This window comes from Scomber japonicus, chromosome 4 (assembly GCF_027409825.1).
Source record: "Scomber japonicus isolate fScoJap1 chromosome 4, fScoJap1.pri, whole genome shotgun sequence".
In the NCBI taxonomy this organism is placed as follows: domain Eukaryota; kingdom Metazoa; phylum Chordata; class Actinopteri; order Scombriformes; family Scombridae; genus Scomber; species Scomber japonicus.
Genome location: NC_070581.1, coordinates 6,457,237 through 6,484,877, shown reverse-complemented (window position 1 = coordinate 6,484,877; position 27,641 = coordinate 6,457,237). Strand labels below are relative to the sequence as shown.

Here is a 27,641-nt window from a genome sequence, read left to right as displayed (position 1 = left end):
TTCTAATGATGTGTACACAAGTTTCTATGGTGTTGTACAATGTCAATCAAGCCCATATGACAGAGCTGTTGGAGGGCTTTCATCTATCAAGCAGAAATAAAGTGGGTAACGCGCCCCTGTGTGCTAATACCAGTGTGAATTGGACAAAGGCCAGAGGTGACTTGATTGATTGACACAATCAAAAGATAGAAAAGAGAAGCCCAAGTGTCACAGCCATGCTAGCAGCTCTGTGAGGCTGTAATTAGGCGCAGTAGTGCTTTGACGAATATATTTCTATAATGCTAACATGCTAACAATGACAACAAACCAACACTGATATTTAACTGGCGGGTAGCCTCTTGACCATTTTGTTTGACACCCCTTGTCTAAACCAAAGCACCTACCGACCCACAAAGGATCGCATCAATAATTAAGATAATGATTATGAGAGATGCACACAGGGAGAGGAGAGTGGGGAAAATGCAATCCGATGGTGAAAAGCTGACATTGATGAGGCAGAAGGCAGAGCGAGAGAAAGGGCATGGGAAAGAGACAAGAATGTGGGAGCCGAGGCCAAGAGCAAGAACTTTTGAATGAAGGGGAGTGCTCGAAAAGTTCCCAAAAAAAAGAGGGGGTTTTCGAGAAAAGAGAGGCGCAGGTGAGAGAATCGGGTACGCAGTGGAGAGGGGGTCTCGAACGGCAGAGCGGGGGCGAGGGGGACAAAGAAGGGGGCCGGGCAGAGATGCTGAGAGAGGGTGAGCTAGATGGGGCTGCGAGGAGGGGAGTGGGGGACGAGGGTAGGCTGGCACAGAGAAACAGCGGATTCCACCGCGCTAGTTTACTAATTAGGTTGTTGTCAGGGGCGATTAAGCTGCTAACAACAACATGGCTGTTAAAGACGCTCGGCTGAGAATTTGAAAAGAAATGCCTAAAGTGTGCTGAAGGTGGTGTGTTTTTGTGTGTGTGTTTCTGTGTGTGTGGATGTGCGTGACCACCTGTGCACCCACGCCCACTTATGTATGTCTATGTGTAATTGAGTGTGTGTTCCTTTCCTTTCCTTCGCCCCCCCCCTCCCTAATCCCAGCATAAATCAGCCCTCAATCTCAGCTCGGACCCCCAGCTGCTAAAGGGGGGCATTCCTTTCTGCACAGTAGCCCCATCCATCCTAACAACCTTTAGATAACACTGAGTATTATCCGTAGCTTTTTAGTAATTAAAGTTATTAAAAGTTAAAAATCAAAGCAGAATTTCAAGTATTTGTAAAAGAGTGACATTTTGATGAGAAAAGTTGAAATTCTTGCTATATACAGTCAAATAAAAGACAGATTCCGACTGTATTCTTTTTTTTCTTCTTTCATAGACGCTGTTAAAGCTTCATTTGGTGTTGAACTTGTGTGCTTATGAGACCCCCCCCCCCCCTCCTCTCTACCCCCGCCTCCTCTGAGCTCTTCTTATTTATATCCCATTAGTCAGGCCTGGTCAGCTCGACCACAAGGCTTTCTGCTCCAACAATGCACTGATGTAAGTCTAATGTTGATTCGAAAACACTGCTTTGTCACACTACAACGGTGGCCTTACAAAAAAAAAAAAAAAAAGCTACAGTCCAGCTCCCTTATTCAGTTTCCTTTCCACCTCAGTTCTAACACTAACCCTAACCCTAACTCTGAAACTGATATTTCCCTATTTCTCCTTGTCTTTCCTTTTCCTCCATTCCCTGTTTTCTTGCCCCTTCTTCTTTATCTTGTAAGCCTGTCTAGAGTTATAGTTCCACTCAACCAGGTGGGTCTAAAGGGCCAACCCAGGGCCTCTTTAAAGGTCTTTCAGCTTATACACACATGCCCCCCCCCCCCCAACACACTGCTTCTCCTAGGATACAACAGTGCATAAAAGCTGTGCAATCCGATCTCATGAGGCGCAAAACAACAACCCAGGAAATCCTACATCAAACACAAATGATTGAAATACTTCTGGACATTTTAAGGCTGAGATTGTGATGTTTGGTGTGGGCGTCTGAAGTAGCTTCTGAAAGAGCAGCAGAGCAATGGTCTTCAGTTGGATTTATGGCTTGACAGGTTGTTGTCACCTTGTCCTGGCCCCCGACTCTAATAGGGGGGCCCCTTACCAATCACAGGATGTCAATCATGTTCACCTGGAAGTAGGATTTTCCCGCCTCGGGGCATGGAAGTGCAGGCACGTACATGTAGACGCACGGAAATGCATTCATGTAGTGCAAGGGAGGTGAACGTCAACATGGTGGTGGAGCTGTCAGGAATCGTGTCAAAGAGGAGAAGGTAGGAAAAGAAGAGCAGAGGTGAAAGAGAGACTGTTACAGCATTTTGTCTCACATCAGTGAGGTATGAGCTAGGGGTGCAGCACAAAAGCTGTATGTTTAACAGAAATGTCTGTATTGGGATCTCCTCTTGACAATGGGTAACCTGCACCAGACTGTTTTACAAATAGTCTGCTGTTGAATGTAAAGCTATTTTCATTTACATGTGACTGGTAATGGATAATGAATAGTGGATGAGGTTTTAACACAGATTTCATTACACATATTTTATTATCTTGCTTTGAAAACTGGAGGTTGAGTATAAAATGAAAGAAGGCACAGATGAATGTAAAGTTGGCGTCTACAATGTCAAGTTTCAATCTTATGATGTTGACGACAATTTGCGCTCTTTTAAGATGACCCCTAACTTCAGATATCATTTTCCTGTCTGCTGTAAAGTCATGAAAGTCAGTGGTAGACACATACATCCTAAGTAATAAAGTAGGTGCTGGACCAAATAACAAATGTGTAAAAGACAATAAAAAGTCAGCACACTGCAGCTCCCAATGCAGGTAGATTTAATAGGATACTATAAATGGGTGGTACCACATTTAGTACCACATAAAACATTTTGTGGTATCCTATTAAATCTACCTGCATTGGGAATAGTGTGTGGACTTCTTTCTTGCTTTTACACTGTAAAGTCATGCAAATAACATCTGTGCAACATCAGTCAGAGGATGAACCTTGTAGCAGGTTTTAATATCAAACTTAAAACTATCTACAGATCTATGTTTTGGCCTGTTTCTTTACATTTTGATGTCATAATAGTGCGTTGCCTACTAACCAGCATTCACCTAGATTAAAAAATGAGCACTTCTATGATTTGTAAAAGGAGCTACTAAAGTTTATAATTGATGATCATTGGAGACTTGATCACTGTAAATCATGAGCTTGCTTACTGTAACAAGATATATATGATGTTTTTGCCTCCCTGTCATCTGATGATAGAAAGAAAAACAACAATTTGGCTATCACACTGCTCCTACTGTATCTGTGTGGACTAATAGTCTTCAAACTTGCATCACTAGGGTCTAATTAACTGGAAGCGACATCAAGCATGCTTTCAAATGCACTTTTCCTATTCTAAGGGCCGTCCACACTGAGAACGATAACGTCCTGTAAACAGTGGTGTCCAGTAAGGGCTGCCCACTCCAGCTGTGTCTGCAGCTAATTACTGATGAGCTGCTGTACGTTGTACGCAGAAATAAAAAGAGAAGCAGAAGAGTTCAGAGGTAGGTGGTAATTCAGTGTGTTGATCAGAAGTATTTCAAACACTAGTTGCTGTGATGTTTCCATACTTACAGACCAAACTGTCCTGCAGCACATGTTGAAACGTGGTGTGTAAAAGTGCCACACAGCATGAGCACAGATCCACTTACAAAGATCTGCTAACTTTTTGGGGTTTTTTTTACATTATAATAGGGAACAAAGTTACAGTGTATTTGCAATAAAGCCTGATCTAAATAAATCACCTCTAGGTGTCCTGGAGCACTCAGCTCTTGAAAATAGCGTTGATTTGCATCTACAGGCTGAAAAAAGCATGTTGTGAAGGAAGATAGCACGTAATCATGCAAATTACACAAACTGGTATATAAAGATGGTTGCTACAAAGACTTAAATGGAGCAGAAAGTGGACACAGGTTGAGTGAAAGAGAGTCACCTACAGAGAAACAGCGGGGGAGTACATGTGTGCGTGTGTGATGAAGGCGTGGTTGACTTGCATGTCCACAGCTGATATTGAAAAGCTGGGACGGGGGGGCGGGGGGGACGGGGCTTCACTAATGGAAACCAACCGGGCTAACAAACAAACAGACGGATGAACAAATGAAGATGGAGGAGCGGAAACTGAAGGATGAAGATGGATGAATGTATGAAAGAGAGAACAAACAAACTGTAGCGTATGGAGGTGGTGGTGTTGAGAGGTGGAACGGGCAGGTGTGAGATTCAGGTCAAGTGTGAGAGAGACTTTTAGCAACTGTGAAAATGATTAGGGAGTGAATTACTGATTGTAATGTGCATGGCAGCAGCAGGGAGGTATCAATGGGAAATAATAATCATAATCAACAGTAATCAAGACTACATGCTGAATCTAAACCTGCACCTGCTTTGAACCTTCGTATAATTCACTGTATGTCCACATGTGTGTACCCTCACCTGTAGATGGCTCACAATGCAGTACTGCTCTGGACCGTCCAAGCCACAAGTGGATGTGGCGGTTAGGTTAATGGCTCGTCCAATCAGGAGGTTACCTGTTGCCGGGTAACAGCTCCCCTCCGTGCAGCCGTGAGGGCCTGATGGGAGGTCCTGGCCAAACACATTCAGAGCTGGAAATGGGATGGACACGAAGAAATAGAGAATAATTCATGTAAATATTATTATAATATGAATAATGTTCAATATTATTTTAAGCTCTAGAACTATAGATATCAGTGAAATATCTGTCATCCAGAGTTCTGCTAGAGTGAGGCATGAGATTTCGGCTGTACCATTATACACAAAACACCTGCAGGGGCCAAAATGTATTTTTGCGTGCGTCACGTGCGTTGATTGACACATGGGTGTGGTTTCCTCATATTATGGGTGCTTTTTAAACAAAGGGGGTTATTTGGGCTCTGAAATTTTCTGTTGACCATTGTCATCATCACCATATTATCACATCGTATTGTTCACAGGTATTGTTCAATAACTGTAGAGCAACAGCTGCTTGTCAGTCTATTAGGAAATGAACTAAATAATGAACTATGTGGACGCGTCACAGATACAAGCCTACTAAGTCTGTCAGCAGCCTTTTTTTTGTGGTCGCAATAGTACTGTAAAATCTACTGTATGTTTCCTATGAGCAATTCGAAAAAACAGAAAATAATAAACTTTGTGGTGAACCTTTCAGCATAACTGAAAGTATTTGAGCCATGGCATCTTTACTGATTGCCATGGCTTCACAGAAGCATGGTGGATTATAAATAGGAAGATCATTGTTGTGGTATAACTTTTAGACATTGCCTGACATCCCATAAAATAATTGCTTTAATGGACTACAGTCTGGATGAAGAAGTCCACTCCTGTTCCTTGACTCTCTACTTCACCCATCTCAAAGCTCTATCTGCATCACTGATTTTGAATAACAGGCGTCATCAGTGCAAGAGAAAGACTGTGATAAATAATGCTAAAGCAAAAAAAAAACAAAAAAAAACACTTGCTGGATGGGTTTTATACAAGTTCATTTGAGAGGCTCAGAAAGGGTTTCAGAAGTCAACAAGGCAGGGAAGAGACTGTTCAGTCAGGATATTTAGTTCAAAAAGGGGTGTAAAGTTGGCGTAAAAGAAAATAAACAGAATATGTGTTTATATTGACTGATTGTGTTCTGAGACAGCGTGCGGTCACATGTGGTATATACGGAACACGTGACAACAGAAGGACTGTGTCTGAGGCTGGGTAATCTGCAGCACACACAGTGATAGGGGATGAGAGATGTCGAGAGATGGAGCAACTTTCATCCTGTTGATCTACGGAAAACAACAGCGCAGCGACGTGTTGAGGCATGATAGGAAAGACTCTGTCTGGTGGAGATGGAATCAGAAGCATCCTCTAAAAAAACCTATACAGTATGTGCATTAAATTGACAAAACACTGAAGGTGATGTTATGTGCCAGACTGTAATATTTTGTAGTGTTAGAAGACAGTAATTCCTGTTTTACTTGCTTCCTAATGGATGATATAATGCAGTAGTTAAAGGCAGTTAAATCAACTTTCCTCCAGTTTTACACATTAATGGGAAACTGCTGATTTTACACATGAATTATGTGATTACAAGCCTCTAGAGGGAGCTGTGTGAAATGTGATACATTGCCTCAAGTGATGAAGTTGATGTATAAGACTATAAGTTTGAACATTTTTCAAAAATGTGGGGTCTGAGTTAGAAAGAAATGGGATCTTACCAGACTATGCGGGTGATATGAAGGCTATGGAGGAATAACACCTTTACAAATGTATATGCTAATTTATAGTTTTAAGTAATGCAACAAGCTCAATTTATTCATATTAAACTATTTACTATTTAATGACTTTTTGCATGATTTTACACCAAACTACACTCCAAAACTGAAAACTTGTGTATACAGTACATAAATTAAGTGTACAATATCTCTATTTTGTACTAGAAAATAAAATACAAACAGTGTTTTTTTATGTATAATCTGTGCTAATGTGTGCTAATGATTTTCCCAGTCTTCAGAGACTAGAAAAAGACATGCACACACACACACACACACACACACACACAATGTCTATGTGTGTATTAATGTCTTGGCTCCAGTTCAAGTAAAAGGTTTAACAGAGGCAGATTTAGTGAATTCCTGTGAGGTATTAACAATGCCTGGCTGACATCGTTAGCAGTTGTGCTGATAAACCTGCCAGGAACGTACTGCACTGTGATCCTTCAATGTCATTCCACAGCATGAATATACTGTATAGAAAATGTAAAAAAGGATACGTAGGCAGGTGTACACATGTATAGGGTGCAAACGCACAACTGCACATAAATGGGTGAGGAGGCGAACTTGTAAGTAGACTGTAGATAAAGATCAAACACACCCTGACCAAACATAAAACACAAAGCAAGGCTGTATCTGAAACTCATGGCAGTAATGTACACAGAAATGTATGACCTCTTTTATCAAGGTATATATATTTATTTACTTAACATGTTTTTTAGAAGTAGAAAAACTATATTTCAACACATAATTAAGCGACCACACAAGTGGATTGTACCTACAATTCAGAATGACTTATATTATAGTAGCGTTAAATGTCGCTTTCCAAAAGTAATCACTGTTAAAAAATCATGTTTTATGTGATGACAATGCTGTGGTTAAGGTCTGGTTTGGGTTAGAATGACCACTTGGAATGTATTTAGTGCTTCCTTAAAGTTACGTAACCTTCATCATCAATGACAGCAGGGAACTTAATCATAATGTGGTTTTTTAAAAAACGTTTTCTGGAATGCTTCACTTCCCTGATCCATAATTACTACAGCTGATAGATACGGTAAAATATAAGTTTTGCCTACCTGAATTTTAAACCTATACTGTTGCTGTTCTTGTGAGGAACTGGCTGTCATATTTGTCCCTTATGAACCTGAACGTAGCACCCAGTGTACCCACCCCCCCATGCTCAAACAATCCCTTAAACACTACACAAACTGATTGAGCTGTAACTGGGTTTCACCTGAGCTCACTTTACAGGTATGGCATTACACAATGAGCTCACTCACTGGTCAGATAACCTGGGCCAGATGAGGCGCCATGAAACAGCGTACATGAAAATCTTTACTGCCGTGAACAAAAGAATGGCAGTGTTTGTACTACATCTGGGTCCCTATTGTCACAGGTATTAAGAAGTTCCTGAACTTTGGAGTTCAGGGAAAGACTGAAATGCAGCTGGAGTTCAACTTGATTTGTAATCCATTACAACATTCCTGTTTCACAAGACTTGTTACAGATTTACATGAATACTGGTACTGTGTAAGTTTAACAAAAAAATTATAAAAATAGTTTTTTACACATAAGTATTGGTATTGGTAGAAAAAAATTAAACAAAGCTAAAATATTACAACTTTTTCTGCAAGTTTTTTCTCTGAAATTCATGTGTTTTTTTGTTGAAATATTAAAACTTTATTTTGAAAATCTGCATTAAAGTTCTCTCCCTTCGTTTTGGTGTCTGCTTTTGGTTTCGCCACTGCAAGCAGATATATCACATATACACTTATGGTAAGCAGACCAATCAATGTTTCTGATATAATATGATTGTCTTCAAAGCAAATAAACTGCTGGGTTAACTATTTTATGAGAGGAAAATCTAACATACACAGAGCATGACATCAATTCACAAACGATGTCATCAAATGAATTAAACTATAATTCTGCAGGTTGCCTCTTTAGTGATTTAAGCTGGATTTGATTTGTGACTACAAATTAGTTTTCAACCCTGGTCCTGTATGACCACTAACATCCATGTGTTATATTTTCCACTGTGTCTAGGCACGTAGCGCTCAATAGTCATAATTTTCTCTCTGTGTTAATTAGTGACTGAGTCTGTGTTTTGGAATAGACCACACGTGTATGGAATGTTGTTACTATAACATGTGGCTACTCACAAAAGCTCTCTGTCTAATAGCTTTCTCCTATCTGTCACACTGCACTCAAACAGAAAAGAATGGTTGTGTTGATAATTACAAGGCAAAGTCATCATCTAGGCACACACACACTCACATGTGAAAGAGCCTCATTTTTCACAAGATGCTTCAGACATTTGAGACGTGACAGTCGTGTTTATCCCCCCGCTCCTTTGTGGGCTGTACAACACGTATCCTTTACTCGCTTTTCACCTGCCCCAACTAGCACAGAGAACATCAGAATGTGTATTTGTGTGTGACGTATTGGTTTACTGGTGCATGCAGAAACATACTTATGTCAATGACCTGTCAGGATTTTGTTTGTGAGTATTTATTCCATGTGTACCTTGAGTCTAATCAAATATTGTACTTATGGATGTGTGTTGCAATGACAGTGGGCTTGTGAGATAATTCAAGGTTCTACAGATTTTTACTACAGTAGTGACAATACTGCACCACAATATAACCATAATGCCATTCAGCAAGATACTTCAAAACTGAGATTTCTTTTATATTTGACAGGATTACAAAAGCCAGCAAGGGGATAACTGGGGAAATTGTGCCATTTAGCAAAGGCATGGCCAGATGTTCCATATGGGCAATCTGAGCAAGTGCCCAGGGGCCCATGAGCCCTGGTCAACCTCCACAGAAATACGACACAAGGCTTGACCCATTCTCTTGATGTTGATAATTATGGTCACTGTCAGGAACCTGGTATATCACAAAACACAATGCGAAGGTACAAGGTTTGTGGAACATGAAGCTTCAGTAACAAGAGGCCCCTGAGGGAACAAATCGGTCGAAAAGAGCAGGTCTCAATGGGGCATTGATAATTATCTGCCATTTGGACAGACAGCCTTCATTTCGAAGTACTTTTCTATCCTAATAATCGAGCTGCCAGGTAGAATACTGGACATCCTTGGAGATGAACCAGAAAAAGTTATTGCTCTCCTTGCACAGGACTACTGAAAGTCAAAAAGAAAGCAGGGTGAAGAGATGCCTGAGTGTGACTTGAAGTAAACCCAGTCCTTCAGATGTTGTCTGACACCAGGTGGTTTACCAGTGTGTGATTAGAGTGTCGGTGTGGCACGCGGCACTGAAACATACGCACACATGCACACGAATGTCACAGGTAAACACACCCTGAGGCATCCAATCCCCCATCCTGTATACAGCTCTATGACAGGAATGCAGGGACACAGAGGAAAATGGTATTCATTAGAGAACATATTCCAGGTGTCAACGTGGTGGACACGAAGGATGCAAACACACCTTTCAGAGTTGCATGTATAGATTACATACAAATAATGGAGGTGTATGGTTTATTTCCTATGCCTACTTCCCAGTCAGGAGATCTTCAAAAGAATAAATAATACTAAATTCTTCACAATCTTACAGAAATCTGATTCAATCCATAATAAAATATTTTCTAAACATTTCAATTGGTAATGTAACCACAGCACAGGAGGAGACAGGAATGTAAACTAAATAAGTCAAGGTTTTTCACATGTAGTAATCAGTCTTGATAAGAAGTGGGAAGCCCTGAGTATGTACTGGTGGTATGAATAATATGGTAAACAAGTTGGTGTTTGAATAATCGGTGCCTGTCAGTCCCGCAGCACTAAAGTTCCTGAACCTTTGGAACAAACTCAAACTATCCTACAGTAACACAGGTAAAGTTCCTCAAAAGGTTCTTGGTTCCCTGGAACAATTGTTGCAAAGATACATTAAGACGCCTTAATGAGCAGGCTGGCACCCTGCATGGTAGCCCCTGTCATCAGTGTATCAATGTGTGTGAATGGGTGAATGAGCAACAAATTGTAAAACGCTATATACAGTAAATGCTGCCATTTGCTATTTGCCATACATCTGGCTTGAATGAAGATTTCTTTCGTCTAGTTTTGTTGCGATAAGATTTAGATTTAGTGAGATCTGTTTTATCATTGCAAGCTCTTTCTTTCAATGAATGTTGTTTGGAACACGAGTCCTTTTATTGGTTACAGGGTTGTGCTTCAACGCCAATTTGCCAATTTGCACACTGAGGGAGGGCATCTGCATAAAACGTGTGATGCATAAATAAACAATTGAAGTTTTTGCCTTTCAGCATTCAGCTCCCATCTACATAATGAGGTGAGTGCATTGATTCACTGTCAAGCTTAATTAATGAGCACAAATAGTTAGTTACCTCTAGTCTTTTGGTAGAAAAAGGCAAAGATACGATAGAGAGAGAGAGAGAGACAGAGAGAGAGAGAGAGGGGGAGAGGGAGAGGGAGAGGGAGAGAGAGAGAGGGAGAGAAATAACCAATGAGGCACCGTAGATGTACACCATGACCAACTGACCCATTTATTCCTTCATCCATTCATTAACATGAATTGCAGGCCAAACTCACCATTATTGAAGCAGTTTTCCGGCCTCACACACTCATGAATACAGTATGTTCAGTTAATAATTACCACAGAGACCGACCCTGATACCGGTGACTAGGCAAGGCAGCAAAAGCAAGTATCAGTGAGTGTGTGTGTGTGTGTGTGTGTGTGTGTGTGTGTGTGTGTGTGTGTGTGTGTGTGTGTGTGGCTCATGCTTAAGGTGAGAATTTCTCTTTACGTTTGATAAAATCAGTGTGAAGTCTCCTGTGAAATACAAATACAGATGCATGGGTGACTAGAGGACAAATAAAACCAGATAAAGCACATTTAATACTGGCTTTGCACTCTGTGTGTATGTGTGTGTGTGTGTGTGTGTGTGTGTGTGTGTGTGTGTGTGTGTGTGTGTGTGTGTGTACATGTCTTTCTATCTTTAAGGGAACCTATTCCAGTTGAAAACCTGCATTGTGAGGACATTTCGGTTGTCAGGCCTCTTTGGCCAGTCCTCACAACTTCAAAGGGCAATTTGAGGGTTAAGACTTGGTTTTAAGGTTAAGGTTAAAGTTGAGTTGAGGTTCAGTTTAGGGTTAGGGTTAGGCATTTAGTTGTGATGGTTAAGGTTAAGGCAAGGGGCTAGAGAACGCATTCTGTCAATGAGTGTCCTCCCAAGGTTATCTAGACAAATGTGTGTGTGTGTGTGTGTGTGTATGTGTGTGTGTGTAATGACTTAAGTAACTTTCAACGACACAATCCAGGATTGTGGACAAAAGTCATGTCCCAATTGTTAAAATGTTTGTGTCAGTGGTTAAGGTTAGGGTAAGGGTCTGACCAAGGCAAGTAATGGTTATGGTTAGAATTAGGGTAAGTCTCTATACATACCCCCAAAAGGTTACTTAAGTAAACCTGTGTGTGTGTGTGTGTGTGTGTGTGTGTGTGTGTGTGTGTGTGTGTGTGTGTGTGTGTGTGTGTGTGGCCCTGGAAGGGCTCATTCTGTCTCAGATCCAGCACTGCTGTCAGTAGCCCATCATTTACTACACATTCCACAAATACCCAACATTCTAACTTTTTCCAGCCCAACCTTCAAAAGTTTCCCAAATCTTACAAGGTGACCTAATAAACCTGGGTTTGCAAGACCACAGGAGCTTTAAAATCATGTGGTGCGATGACTTGTTCTGCTACTAGAAGGTACAACACATCTCCACCTCCACAAAGGAAACCAGGCTCACAGGGATGCTTCAGTGAGGTCACATTTACCTATTCAATTTGCTGTTTTTTAAGCATCTGTACCAACAGAGACAATACTCTGAGAACATATGTTTGAATATGATAACTTTGGAAAATGTGTGTAAGGAAAAGGTCATGAACAGGTTAAGGAAATCTAGTAAAAGCATATAGGGCTCTATAGGGCTGTAATAATACAGTCATGTTATAGAGTTCTATAATTAGAGGGTTCCTCATTCTGGTTTTAACTTAAGATGTATAACTCTTTGAGCACACAACAGACAGGAGCAGACAGGAAATAATTGAATTTGGAGTTTTATGTTGTTTAATCAGTCTTAAAACCCATGCACATAAAAACCAGGTGTAAGCATGTGATATGAGTGTACAGATCAGTATCTATGGGTGGAAAACTCTCTTTGTGAAAGAGTGTATCTGCTCTACATGGTCCCTCAAGTACAGGGCTGTGAAAAGCGAGTTCAGCCCTCCCTACGCAATGGCAACTGCTCCACACTCGCTCGCTTGTCAGATTAACTTTTGACACTTTGGAGGCGGTGATCCTGAGTTTTCTGAGTTCCTGTGTTTAATGATTGTTTGTTCTCAATATGTATATAAGCACTTTGTGTTACATTGCAATGTATGAAAAGTGCTATACAAATGAAGTTTGATCGATAACTTTGAATAATGATCACAACTTTTAATTGGCTCAGTTTGGTTTGATCACTGACATGGTGACATGGTATGGAAGATATGCAGTTGCCTGAGAGAACAAAGGGAAATAAACTCATATTCTTTACCATATGGATGTGAATCAAGTGTGACATAATTGTTGTTATTCTCATGTAAGGTTCTGCTAACCCTCCATCAATTTGACTGTGCCATCGACTCAAGGAGAGTTACCGTAAACACCTTTGATATGAATTGTTTTCATTTAAAAGTGGGGTGCATCTAATACACTTGTGTACGCCAGTAAAATCCAGAGAGAGGTTGGATGTGGATTTGGTTATAGGTCTATAAAGGGTGATAACCATAAAAATAACTATAAGTATAGTAACGATGCAAGCATACACACTTATGAACTATAATGTCCTGTAAACAGCGTGTCAAGCATGTGTTTGACTCTGGGACTGACACACAGTCCGAGGACAGTAATAAATTATGTAAAGTTACTGTGTTCTTTTACAATGTTTAATTGAAACTCAGCCTAACCTGAACCCGGTCTGAGTTAATATACTGGTCCAGTACCATTAAACAAATAATTACCAGACCATTAACCAGAGACACTGTTTCACTGTGTGTTTCAAATAAAAGTAGATTTAAAATGTTTTGTAGTAACTTGTATAAACATATGTGTCTATAAATGAATAGTTACTGGTGCGGTGCATTCAAATAAACCAGTCTTTAATAGAAAAGCATTTTTCCCCAGATGACACTCCCCAAAATAGACTATGTCTTATACACCGGTGTGACTTATCTATCGGTTTTTACAGTAAAATCTAATAATAACTAATACCTAAACCGTCCACTTCCTGATGTGTTCTGTTTCCTTAAAGCTGGAGTGAGGTATTTTCTTCTCCCCCTTCTGGCAATGAGAGTAATTACAAAAACAATGCTGATGTGTGCTTAAGTCGTAAGCTCTGCTGTAGCCTATTACGATGCTGCTGTTGTGGGGGATAAATTGTTTTGAGCATCACAACCCCTGCAAAAAGACTCGTTTCACTATCAGACCTGGATCCATTCTGTTTGATAACATTCAGAAAGTCTAGACGAACCACATCATTCAATTATTTTATCCACATTCAAGTTAGCGGAGAAGTTCAGCGGATAGACTTAATGAGTGTTGTGTGAACTCATTTGGAAAGGCTTCAACATAACGGATGTTCATTTAGAAAAGTTCTACACTGCAGATTTAAGTAAAGACAATCCAGTGCAAACATCTGTGGTTACAGTTCAATCCTGTGATTAGAGTACATGAAATTATGATGGATTACACCTAATGACAATGTACAGGGCGGGTTTTGAGTCAGTGAGGATTTCCTTTGGCTTTGAGTTTACTGAGGCAAAACAACAACACCACATACGACACAGAGGACATATTGTACGATCTCAAAGCCTGTTCACACCGGTTTCAGTAACAATTAACACCATTTACTGTACATGCTACCCTTCTGCTGCTAGGTTGATGGTTTTACAGTGGTTTTAAAGATCCAATGAACTAAGGAACTTATGCTAGAGAACTTAAGTTTGTCACTTATTTCTGTGACAAAGTGCAACTGCTTTAGTTTTACTGAGGTTGCTTTCAGACCTGTAGTTCAGTTCAGTTGATGAGAAGTGTAAACACTATACTACATCATTATTAATTCATTTTCACATTATCAGCATTATGGGACAAGACTGGAACTGGATCTGTAGGAGGTGATTTGTTCTGTTAACTACTTCTCACTCGCTTATTGATCAAGAAAAGACCCCGAACTCACATGTTGGTGCACAAAATGACGTTGTTGACACTTCTGGGGTTGTTTTTTTTTTTTTTGGCATCTAATACCACAACATCCTGAGTTTTTGTTTGAACTGAACCAAGAAGGTGAACGCAGGGTGAGAGCCACCAGACCGAACAAACAGCCACAAATCAACAAACTAAACAAAAATTGATCTGAGACTTTTACTCACCCAACATGAGGAGGCTCAGAAACACAGCCATGATGGACATCGGGACGCCTGGACGCATGGACAGCAGGCTGGAACAAACACACACAAATAATATGAGAGTATATAAATAAAAACAATAAAACACAACGATTCATTCTCTTCAAATCTACACTTTTTACTTGTTGGAAGTGATGATTTTTAATGAACCTTCCCCTCTGCTGTTATCAGATTGTCAAAGCAGACAGTTAAAGCCTCAATTGTCTTCTTTGCTTACAGTAAATGTTAATATTGTTATGCCTCCCATGGGTTATGGTAGGAGCTGGTGTTAAAACGCTACACATAACACCTTTAAATGAAACAGCACAGTAGAGTAGAAGGGTCTTGAGTGAAAAGATCTCTTGTATACTCAGTCTCTGCAAACATATAGACCTGCTCACTGAATAGGACAGGACTTTGTGAATGTGTGTGTATACGTGTGTGTGTGTGTGTGAGCGCATACATTTAGAGGCGAGAATGCTCATCGTTTATGTCACACATTAAACCAATCTGACCTCCGAGACAAATTAAAGTGGTTACAGCAAGGCCGAGGAGGGAGAGTAAATGAAAAGAAAGGCTTTGCTTTAGAAAGTAGAATAAAAAAAAGTCCTCGAGGTCAGAGGGAGGAGAGAGCTGCTTTGTCGTCTGACGAATGACAAAGCCAACGTCTTCAAATTTAAATAATTCCTAAGGGGGAAAAAAAGCCAAAACTTAACCTTACTCGCTAATCCAGGTTTGTGATGTGAGGCGGTTCTTTGTTGGAAACATTTTTCACACTCAGCTTGGTAATAAGGGGTCCACGTGGCCCCGCGCTCACACTGTCAAAGGCAGGAGCACAGAAGAGGAGGGACCCCGCAACGTCTCAACATTCAGCTCAATGGGTTTACACGTGTTAGACGCGAATACCATATGAACAGACGTGAACCCTGACCAACGACGCTGAAGCCTGGCTGTACCTTTTGTATTTTATACTTTTTTAAAGTTTCGTAATTATTGTTAGTGCTGTCATTAGCGCTAGGCAAGTTGAACTGCAGCTGACGGATTTTTTAAAAGTGAGGTTTTTTTATTTCTAGAGAGAGAAGGAAAAGTTGAGGAGAGAGTGAAAGTAAGTGAGTGGAAAATATGCCATGCGCTGTATTATGCCACAGCAGCACTTTGAGCCAAACAGCTGATCTGCGCTGTAATACAGTGCGCGATTCGTAGAATTACGGAAGTTCTACAGCTGAGAAAATGTAGTGCCGAAGGAAAAGGCTGTTTGACGGCAAAGTAAAGCAGTGACAATATTCTAAATATAACTTATACGTACATTTACATTTTTTTAGGCGGCTAAAATATGTTTTCCTGTTGGCAGTGCAGTGCTTAGCTTCTGTGCCACTACTCCTGCCTACTTTTCCAAACTGGGAGCATACCAACCCAAATCTACTGCAGGTAATAAGTATAAGTACCTCTTACACCCCAACTTTAAAAAAAAAAATCCAAACTATCCCTTTAAGGGCTAGCTCAGTGTGTAGGTTGTGCGCATAGTGTGTGTGTGTTTGAGAGAGAGAGAGCAAGTGTGTGAAGAAGTTAGCAGTATAATTGTGAATGTGTACAGTGTCAGTGAAAAAAAGTTACACTTCCTGAACACCCAAGCCCTTGTGTCTTGCTTGCCACCTGCTGATTAAAGTGAAGAAAGTTAGCTGCAAAGTTAGCGACAACTTTGTGCTAGCAGAATATAAAGTCTACCCTGTACTCACTTAAGGTGGACTGACCATCTATTCTCATTTTAATGATGCTCCTAAACAGATAATGGAAAAATGTCTGGCTGCTGAGCCCCCCCTCACCCCTCACTATTGGGAACACTAACCCAACCCTAGCAGAGAAGAACTGCTAATCCATTTAAGACAAATATATTACAAGATAATGAGCTTCCTATGTTACGTTTACTGAGCCCTAAAAGCCGCTCATGCACACTACAATTATAATCATTAACAGATTAACAGATACAGTTATTCCAATGGTAAAGATTAGTGTTTTAATGTGCCCCAAGCTATTTCCTAAAATACTGAGAATCCACCTGCTGCACTGTTAAAATACTACACTGCTGTTACATTTTAACAGCCAATGAGCACTAGCCTAACCTCAAGACTAATCCACCCCCAAAAAAATAAGAATATTATACAAACATATACATATATTTTAACTTTTTTCCAGCTTCATACTCACACAGCCGCAGCTCACCTCACTCTCCTCTGCACTGCCCGCTCAGAACTGCTCACTCTGTGTCTCTGTAGTCTTTTGACAGTGTGTGTGTGTGTGTGTAAATGCGTGTGTAGATTTCCCGTATCCTGAGTGCGCACATGTGCAGGCCAGCGGGACCCACGATGTGTATATTTACGCGTGCATGCACATGTGTGCCGTGTATGTGCGGCCAGAATGCGTAAAACAAACTTGAAAGCGCAATCGACGGCGGCGGTGTAAAAACAGAGGGAACTGCCGCCGGCCAATTGGAACACAGAGAGAGTGTGTGTGTGTGTGTGGGACACCCCCTTACCCCCCCTTTGCCTCCCTTACACTTAATTTCTCTCCTCCCCTCCCTTTCGCCCTCCCTCACTCCCTCCAGCTCGTCACTGGGGCACTGGGGTGAACGGGCAGCTATTCTTATTCTAATTCCTCTGTCACTCTGTGGGCCACTGGCTGAAAGAAGGGGAATGGTCTCCAGGCTTTTGGAATGCACCGACCCCTTTTTTTTCTTCTGGACACTGAGGGGAGAGTGAAGAGCAACGAGAGGCCAGTGAAAGAGAGAGGAAAGAGAAAGCAGAGAGAGAGAGAGAGAGAGATGTTAGTGGGGTGAAATCTTATAGTAAAAGAAGGAGAGCGATGGAGACACACGTTAGCTTTTCGGGGTAAACCAGGCCACACGGTGCTGCCGCTACCGCCCCTCTCCACCTCCATGGAACTTCTACCAACAGATGAAAACTTCACCTCGACTCTGACCGACTTCTACTCTGCTCTCTGTGCTAAAACTGTTCGAGTTTAGGAGAAAATTGAAAGATTGAAACGGCTGAAAAAGTTGAAGCTTAACTTTGTTTAACTTCTTTTGATTGAGTCACTCTTATTTTATTATCCATAGTCACCACATCTTGGGTGTAAATGCTGCTTCTAGACACTGTTGTAAATGGAGAACAAAGGTGATGAACAAAACTGGTTCCAGACACACGTGCGGGCCAAATCTGGCAGAGTTTCACTTTGCTCGTGTGTATGACTCAATCAGTCTGATTGCACAGGTTGAGCTGAGCCGTGGTATTAAAAAAAAAGAAGAAAAAAAAAAGATTGAAGTGACTCCCTTTTTATGATTACAGCTGAAGATTAGAAAAGAGAAAGCGAGTGGGGAAAGGGTGGGTGGGGATATTTGTGCCAGTGCATGTAAGATGTGCATGCATGTGTGTGATTCAGGGCTTGACAACAACAACCATAAAAAAAAAAGAAAAAGAAGAAGAAGAAAAGAAAATGCAGGAGAGAACAAAGCAGTGTTCACAATCACAGCTCTGTGTTTGATGTGACCTTTGACCCCCCCCCCCCCCCCCTTCCTCTACTGAAGGGGGTAGATGGAGAGATGGGGACCAGGGCAGGGGTGGAGGGGGGCGCTTGACATGTCACACAGCGACCACCACAGTAGAAGTAGGAAAGTGGAGCTAGGCTGACTGTGTATTACGTTTTTAAAAAAGCAACATTTTAACAAGCAAAACAAACAGGAGGAGAAGTGTCAGACTGTACTTGCTGATCCTAGACCTTGAGTAGTGACTTTGACGCCAGCATACGCAGTCACATCAACAAAAGATAAAGCGAAAAAACCTGAAGAAAGTTCGCTGTCTCCTCTACAAAGCCAAGGAATCTCACGACTGCAGTCCAAACAATCTCAGGCTCCCATATCCTTTAACACGAAAACATGATAAGCCTGACTCTGCCTGTGTGTGTGTGTGTGTGTGTGTGTGTGATTGCTTGCACGACTTTGTGTACACATCAAATTGAAGGGCTTTTCAGTCTGAGCTGCCGAACACGCTGCCAGTACGCTTACAGCTGGGGAGACTGTTGTTGAAGGTATTGTAAAACAGGGCAGGGCTGGAATTGGGATCGGATCAGTCTGATGAGCTCATGGAGGAAGTTGGCCTCCGCTCACAGAAACAGGTGACTCAGTAAGAAAAGAGCTGCCGGTACCTGTACTGATCTGAGAAATAAACACCAGGCTTAATACACAAAAAAAGATCAAGCAACATGTAAAAAGGGGGTATATATGTATCAAATTGCCAAACAAAGCGGCAGTACAGTACAATAAAGACTACAATTATCTACAATAAAGACAATAGAGACTAGACTGATTCCATTTAACTCTAGTTGGCACACAGCTACAAGTGCCATAAAAATACCTGCAGCGTGCAGCAAAAAGCAGGTGACATGCATTCCAGCGTGGTTAAAAACTGACCTTTGATCAAAGCGCCCAACTGCAGGGAGACACAGGTCCTTCTCCTGCAGATATGACTTTAATGAAAGTAGCACAGGACCTTGAGGAGATAGCACAGTGCTGCTCAGTATAACTCTAAAAAGTGCCTGCTGAAAAGAAAAACGTCCACCTCTGAATGCTGTTGTGCTTCTCAATGAATCTGAGTATAATGTGCCGGATGTGTGAAATGAAACGCAGTGATCACTAACTCAGTGAATCTTTAGCTGCATCTGCCTTCTCTCCTCAGTAGTTAGTGATTTATATGAGCGAGGATGTTTTTCAGCAACTCGCAGGGATGAGATGAGAGATTTCTTTCTTTCCAGTGAGGTCAAAGGTCACTTCCTTTATTCAAAAAGCAACGTGTTTTATAGCTATGTTAGACGCTGGTGTGTTTAAGTTTCTGCGTGTGTGTATTTCTGCCTCTTTTTCAATTACTTTCTCCCTTTACCTACACAGGATGTCCTGACTCTTTAATCCTAAAAAACTGCCAATACAAGAAATGTTAAATATGGAACCAAATAAATTCAGTTAGACCTCAAAAAATAGTTGATGAAGCAAGTATCAGTACATGAATAAGAAATTGTTTGGATAATATGATTTTTAAGCAAAAATGCCAAATATTTATAGCCTCCAAATCTGACATTTTTACTGCTTTCCATCAACTTACATTCATTTGAATTCAATATCTTGGACTGCTGGCCAGCCAATAATTTGAAGATGCACTCAAACTTCAAACTCTCAGAAAACATGATTTTTTCATGTGTTCATGCGTATCTGTCCGCACTTAACCCTGCCTACAACTGGACACACCAGCCCAATACATTTTGTGGACATTTATGACTGTATGCTCAAAGTTCTCTTGCGGTTATGGTGATTCACTATTAATGAAAAACCTATTTGTTTACTCAACACACAATTGCTCATGAGCCTATAATAAAGCTTGTCTTTACGTCACAGCAAAGGCATTTCCGGCAATTAGCTATGCTAAAAACAAGGCTCGTCTAGTCTGATGCAGGCCACATTTTGACCTTTGTCATGGATCGAAAACTTCCATAGAAATTTGGTCCATTTGGTCTCATTTTTAACCGGAGCATCTGTAGGTTGAATCCATACCTGATACATTATGATCCACTCCAAGTTCAGCATAATACGAGTAGGTCTGTCACAATAATTATGTTATCCACTACAATAATATAATTATCAACATCATCATGTCTATATATGGACTTACGGTATGATACATGGACATGACCTATTTTTACCTCAATATTGCCACACTTCACATTAGCAGCTAAGAGGCTATTCATGTCACATTGGCTAAACAAGTAGTGTCCTCCATTCCTCACTGTGTACATTCTGAGTGGAGACTGCAGAAGTGAGCAGCACTGCTTGTATGGAATTACAGATAAATAACCTTTAATTAAAAGGTAAGGATGCTTTTGATGCATTACCTTATTTGAACCAGTCATTTTTATTTCACAGCTTTGAGGACACCCAGGATTACAGTAGGCAAGCAGCTCTTTGTATCTGCACGTTTGAGTCATGTATTACTGTAACACACCCTGGAGTCACAATGAGTGTGTCTCCCCAAATCAGACACATCCTCTATAAAATTATATGCTATTAAACACCTTCTAGGAAAGCAATGTCCTACTTTACTTTTCATCATGAACACATAGAAAGCTTGAAATTCAGCTCACGACTTGTCTCCAGACTTTTCAGCGAGGGTGTAATGAGGCCTACATGTACGATAGTTTTCACGCTTTGATACCGACTAATATCATAAGAGCTCAAATTAAATCATTAACTGTCCATATATGCTTAATGTGACAGAGTTTAACCATAGTGTCAAACAAGAAAAACAGCTTTCCTGCAAACATTTTATTCTCATCTCCTTCATAAATCGCTGAATCATCATCTGTGGAGCCAAAACGGAATCTCATAACACTGTCTGGATATTTACTAAAACTTCTGCTGGTGTATCTTAGTACAGTTAAAAAAAAAAGAAAAGATTAGCATCAAAGATAATTCTCTATTTCAGGACGGTAGAGAGTTTCTTCAAGATCTCTTGGTGTGAGATGTACTGCAGATTTTTACTGCTCTCCACTCAGACTTTAATCTTTGTTCCACACACACACACACACACACACACACACATCTGACAGTGTGTACATGCATTCCTGCTCATACACAAGCAAAGATGTTTGATTTATAACAGTGTCATGTCTTTCTGTTCAATTCAACAACTACAATCTGAGTAGATCCATTCCGAAGAGGGGGGTCCAGTGATTTATAACAGAAATTAATCTTTAACTAAACATAGAGGGACACACCTGCAAGGCCAACAAAAAGCTCATAAGAAGGGGCATGACCAGACAGTAGCCGGCGAGAAGCCTTTGAGGTGATTATACCGACACAATCGCAGCGTTCATGTTTGGACTAGACAGCGGCAGAGACAGTAGGTGAGAGTTGGAGGTGAAAAGGGGGCCGCTCTGATGTTTGTGGCTCGGTGTTCAACTCTGCGGGGGTCAACAGAGTGCAAATTTGTCGGGTGGAGCTTCAGAGGCGTCATTTCAGAAAATACAAATGTTGCCTAGGTACTCAACACTGTTTTTTTTATCCCTGTAAGGACAATTACTCAATCACTTAATCACTCAGATTAACAAATACACAACTCCACGTGGATAGGAATGGACAGCACAGGGTTAAGACTTAGTTGCTATGGGAACAAATCAGATCCTAATGAATTCAAAACGCTTTGTGCAAACAGCAGCTGTAGTTGCTGAACGTCCTTCAAAAGTGACCCAGAAATGAAAAGTGAACTGAATCTCTCTGTAGATTGTAGATCAGTTTTCTCAACACTGTCATTCTTAGCTTAAGTGGGGCACATGACTGAATTTTAAGCTTGATGATTGGCTGTTTCTTACTGAAATGCACCTTTGTAGTCGTATATCACTTCTAGTCAAACTTTTTATATCAAGTCTTGTACCTTCAACTTTCTAGTTGTTCAGATTGTTTTTTATGAAGATTTAAGACCAGAATAGTTTCATGCTGATTCAAGCTGTAGAAACGCTCAAACTGTCACTTAACATTGTCTATGGGAAAAATGAATGGGATCTTTACTCCTGGAGCCAGAGGTGCCTGGAATAGCATTATATATCCACTCTGAACTATTTCATTCTCAACACCATCAGTCTGGCTCATAAACTCTAACCTCATTAATGATCACAGATCCTGATAAATGATCATTAAACAGCCATAAACACACATTAACATAGCATAGCATAACATAGTATGAGCTGCCTTCTTCCTCACTGACTTCTGTGCAAAACTATCCACCACCTTATTCAAATCCAGACTGCTAGCTGCTAACAGCTAATCCTGCAAATGGAGGTTTACTAAATCTAAATCACGATTAATTGAACTTTTAACCTTGATTGCGATTAATGAACGATTATTTCCACCCTTGATGAACACAATATTTTGTGATATATTCGCACATGAGTATCTTTAGGGATTGAAAATAATGATGCTTTAAGGTGTGATGCTGTGGTTAATGTCTAGTTTACTTGATTAGAACTATGAAAAGATCATGGTTTGGGTTCAAATGATCACTGGAGACAAGTTTTCTCTATGCAACCTTTACTGTCATGGCAACAGTGAACACCACAATTAATTGACATGAGCAAGATTAGATCAATTAGAGTTTCTAGATGTCAGTTTCGATTATTTTTCGATTAATTGCCCAGCCCTACCTCATATACTGTTGCAATCTCCTAATCAGCTCCCAGTGATTCTGGTCTAATAATGCTCCATTTCCCTTATTGTTGGCTTGTACTTTGTATCACACACTAGATACTATCAAATCACCTCAATAACATTTAATTCAATGCAAATAAAGAGAGCCAAGTAATTACATGTTTCTTCACCACATTCATCAGTTAACATCCAACAAGCTGATCTGAGACGTGCTTTATCTCAACCATCTGAATATGAAGCCTTTACGCTAGGTGAGCTACATGCGGGTGGTGTTGCCAGCCTTGACAAGTTAAATATTCATGCCATATCACGGCATGATGCTCTGTAACATATCTGCTTGCTGCTGTTAAACAGACATGGGGGGTGACTGAGGTCAAGGCCATTAACCTTTTTTACTGTGAACAATTTGCACTTGGAACAAGTTATTAAAAAAGCAGGCAGGTGGGGGGGAGTTTCCTGGCCATATAAAAGTTAGACGGAATATTCTTGAGTAACTCGTATATCAGGAAATTGCATTTCCTGTCATTGATGAGGCAGTATGTGATGTGAGGTGCTTGCCATCAGCCATTTCCAGTACAAATTTCCTCTCTTTCTTCGTGTGTGTGTGTGTGTGTGTGTGCTTGTATGTGTGGCATTGATTGCAGTTCATAAGACTAGCCAACAGACATTAAAAAAAGAAGAAAAAAAAAGATGATGGTATTGTGAGGAGAGACAAGTGATTCACTGTTGCTCTGCAAGCCAGAGATGTTCTGACATGTGTCTGTTTACTCATCTACTTATAATATAACAGCTGACACTGATCACAGAGAGATTCATATAGTTTATATAAATTGTGGCATATTGCAAATTAAATATTTCCCAGAAGTCATAAACAGAAAAGCTTCACTAAACACTTTATGCAGCTAATAACAAACAGCATGCATCAAATAAATGATCATGTTGCAGCCTGTGGGTTTAGAAAACTTTTTTCTTCTTCGGAAAATGTGATATATGGGTTTTACTCAAATAAAATGCTGAAAATGTCAAATGGTGTAACCACAAAAGAATGATAAATATTAAACATTTTATCCACCTACAGTGTATTTAAGTTTACTTATACTGATTACTAAAAAAAATCAAATGTTTCCTGATTGAAATTCTTCCCCAGATTAAATGTAATATTTAGAACAATTGTATTCCTTTACCTTTGTTTAAAATAAAAAGTTATAATGTAAGATCATGCCAAACTAGTTGATATGGTGTTTTATTGAGAATGTAGTGTTTTTAAGCAAGTTGAATTATTTGGTACAAGTTTTTATGGTTACACCACTTAGACAATTTTTCCATAATCCTCTAATACATTCTTCATAATTTGATGCTGGGTCGTTAATAAAAGAATGTGTGCAAGTTATTTATACGTTTATTTTCACATGTTAACCCTTTAAATTTGACTAAACCACATGGACACAAAATAGTCACAGACCCATAAAGAGATCAATTTATACATTTTCATTTTTTATACACTTAATAATTAATATATGAAATCTTCTAAGAAAGACAAAAATCATTCATTGTAGTCACTCTTCGTCTGTGTCAATGTAGCTAAACGACTGGGAGGAAAGTTCACTTCCACACAGGAAGAAAGAAGCAAAAGAAGACTTGAAAAAAAGGGGAAGAGGCGTAGCAGTAATCAGCCCCTCTTGTCAGCGGGCAGCAAACAAGGACTTGATTTGTATCAAGGGGATGTGATTATGAGCGTCTCAGCCTGCAGAGGCCCAGACAGAGGCTCACATATCAAAGACACACTGATATTGAACAAGGTGGAGGACAGCAGCGAGAGGCCTCTGGATCTACAGATAATCTACACACACACACACACACACACACACACACACTGAAGAACATGCTGTACCACACTTCTGAATCCTATCTTCCTTTTGTGCCAAGTCAGTTCCTCTACATGCCACTAAATTCTACACACTGCTCCTTTAAATCATTCTTTTCACTTCTTCTAAACAATATAGCATCTGAAACCTGCCACATATATATAATATACTCTATGTCATCAAAACCAATCCAGGGTCAACTGCATCAGCAGCCCTCAACCTCACACAGTCACTTCTATCATTTGGGGTCTTGAGTGACTCGTGGATCCTCTTAACCCCTCAGGTTAGAGTTGATCTCAGCAGTAGGACGAGGGGTCAGTACCCTGAGCTGATTAAAGCTAGACTAAGCCTGCAAGGGGCCATGGGAACCTGTGCCTCCAAACACACACACACACACATCTTAACATAGAAGAGTTGGGTGAAAAAAAGACATGACAGTTTGACATTCTTGATTTAAAGAAGCATTTGTAGGACGAAGTTAATGTAGGAGAAGGTGGTTTTCAATGTCAGTATGGCAATGTTCCTGGATAGTAAGAGCTCAGGGGTAACAAGTGTGGAAACAACCCTCTGATGCTCTCTTGTTCTGCACCTGCAGCTGACATTTGAATATCATCCATTTCAGTTCAGATGGAGAATGTGAGCTCTCCTCTCCAGTAAACTACACTGCCGGTTAATCTGATAGGAATGTGTGCAACAGTGTCAGAAAACCTGCCTCCCAACCACAAATGACCCACCGGTGTCAGTGAGCGAGCAGACACCCACGCACGCAAACACGCACACGCACGCACACTACAAGTCATCAAGTATCTCAACCACGAAAGTTTTCAAATCCTCACCTCAATCTCTGCATTGAGTATGAGACTACTTTTGCTTGCTGTATGTCCTCATTCAATTTTAATGAGCTGCACTTGTTGCCTTGGTTGCTTAAAGCTCATGGATATTTAAAAAAAAACAAGTTAAAAAAATTAACACAAACGTTTTAAACTAGAACTTTTTTACATTACGATATAATTTCTGGGTTATTAGCTGACCGGCTAAACCTGCAGGACATTCTTAATAGCTTAATAATTTAAAGTAGCTAAACTGCTACTGTTTACTTTTATTGTTTAGTATTGTTTATATTGTTTTTTTTTTCAGGTTATATATTAGCACCTCGTTATTAAATTTGAGGCAACAATGTCGAGTTTGTTTAAACAACACTTTAAAATGTAAAGCTAAGTGCTCCCCTACATTAACGTGACAGCAAGTTAACCCCAATTAGCCGAGCATAACAACGCCACAAAGTACACGCTCAAGTTGTAAAATAAACTATAGCAATAGCAGTACTGTATAACTAATAAGTTACGGGAGATATGGTGCTGTGTAAAGGTTCGTGTTTAAACTCAGTGTTCAGCAGAGCCAGCAGCAGACACTCACTGCCCCTGTAGGACTATCATGGTAACAAACCGCGCTGCTTATTTAAGCATTATTGCGTTTAGTTGAAGTGCGGTCCCAAGAGAAATGTTAGCAAAGACGGAAGATGTAGCGCTCACCTGCTCGGTAGTTTTCAGCTGCTCCTCTCCCTCTCTCTCCCACTCTCTCTCTCTTTCACACACACACACTCACTCTCTCTCTCTCTCTCTCTCTCTCTCTCTCTCACACACACACCCAACGTCCCGCTGAGGCTGCACCGCCCGTGTGAATTGGTTCTCCGGTCTAGCAGAGGTACAGTAACAGCGGGAGAGGAGGTGGAGCCGCAAGGTGTCACCGAGAGTAGCTCATTTTTTCCCCCCGGTAAAACAGACGCAGGTACATACATACAAATATCCACAGAGCAGGACCCCACCCTTTCCAGGCCAAGCCCACTGCTATAGGTAAGGGTAAAGATTAGGATCACAAATTCCCCACAGTGGAGGAGAAGGGTGTTCATTTTGCTCTGGACTGTTCTCTGTTAAAACGTGTGTATGAACACTTCATCCCCCCCTGAATATAAAGGACAGGTTCACAATTTTTCCAAGTCTGTCATAAACAACAGTGTGAACTTTGAAACATGTTTTTCTTGCTGTGATCATTCCTCCTGTTCATACTGACCATTAGAAGATCTCTTCATAATAAACTTACAATGTAAGTTATGGAGGAGAAAATCCACAGTCCTCCTCCTGTGGAAAAATGTATTTAAAAGTTGATCTGAAGCTAATATGAAGCTTCAGCCATCCAAATGAGTCAAGTCTTCTATGATTCAACGTTACAGTGTTTTTAATTCCAATGTCCCTTTTGTTACTATACTTCCACCACAGCTCAACAGGGAAACACAAAGAGGGATTTTGATGCTAAAAAGACTGTAAATGTGTCAGATATCACTTGATATGACTAACTCACACTGCTGAAGCTGAATAGAAGCTTCACATCTTATTTTAAATGACTGTGTGGACACACTGTGGATTATGTCCTCCATCACTTATATTGAAAGCCCATTTGAAGGAGATGTTTTAATAGTCAGCATGAACAGGAGGAATGAGTGAGGAAAACCTTTTTGTTCATATGGACACTTGAATTCTGTTTAATGACTTGAAACACTGTGACAACTGGAGGCCACATTGATCTTACATACACAGGCATTTTTTCCATCATCTTTCACCAGGCAGAAAGATTGTACAGTTTCCACACATGTTGCACAATCTTTCAATTATCTTGACTCTTGCTATTGATATCAGTGTGATTCAAGCAGTATAGACACAGCTTCCCATTCACTTGAATGAGAGTGTGTCCAGATATTTGACTGGTGCTGGAAGTCCTTTCTTTCAATCATGC

The 27,641-nt window shown here is 40.5% G+C and overlaps 1 protein-coding gene across 1 annotated transcript in view; it reads right to left on the bottom strand.

Moving 5' to 3' along the window:
- Positions 1-15,656, bottom strand: part of lamb2l (laminin, beta 2-like) — a 44,192-nt gene extending 28,536 nt beyond the window's left edge. Inside the window, exons 1-3 of the mRNA XM_053317339.1 lie at positions 15,565-15,656; positions 14,733-14,800; positions 4,466-4,635 (exon numbers count right to left, since the gene is read on the bottom strand). Coding sequence (XP_053173314.1) covers positions 4,466-4,635; positions 14,733-14,800; positions 15,565-15,656 — 330 coding nt within the window. The remainder of the gene's footprint in view (positions 1-4,465; positions 4,636-14,732; positions 14,801-15,564) is intronic.
- Between the last annotated feature and the right edge of the window lie 11,985 nt (positions 15,657-27,641).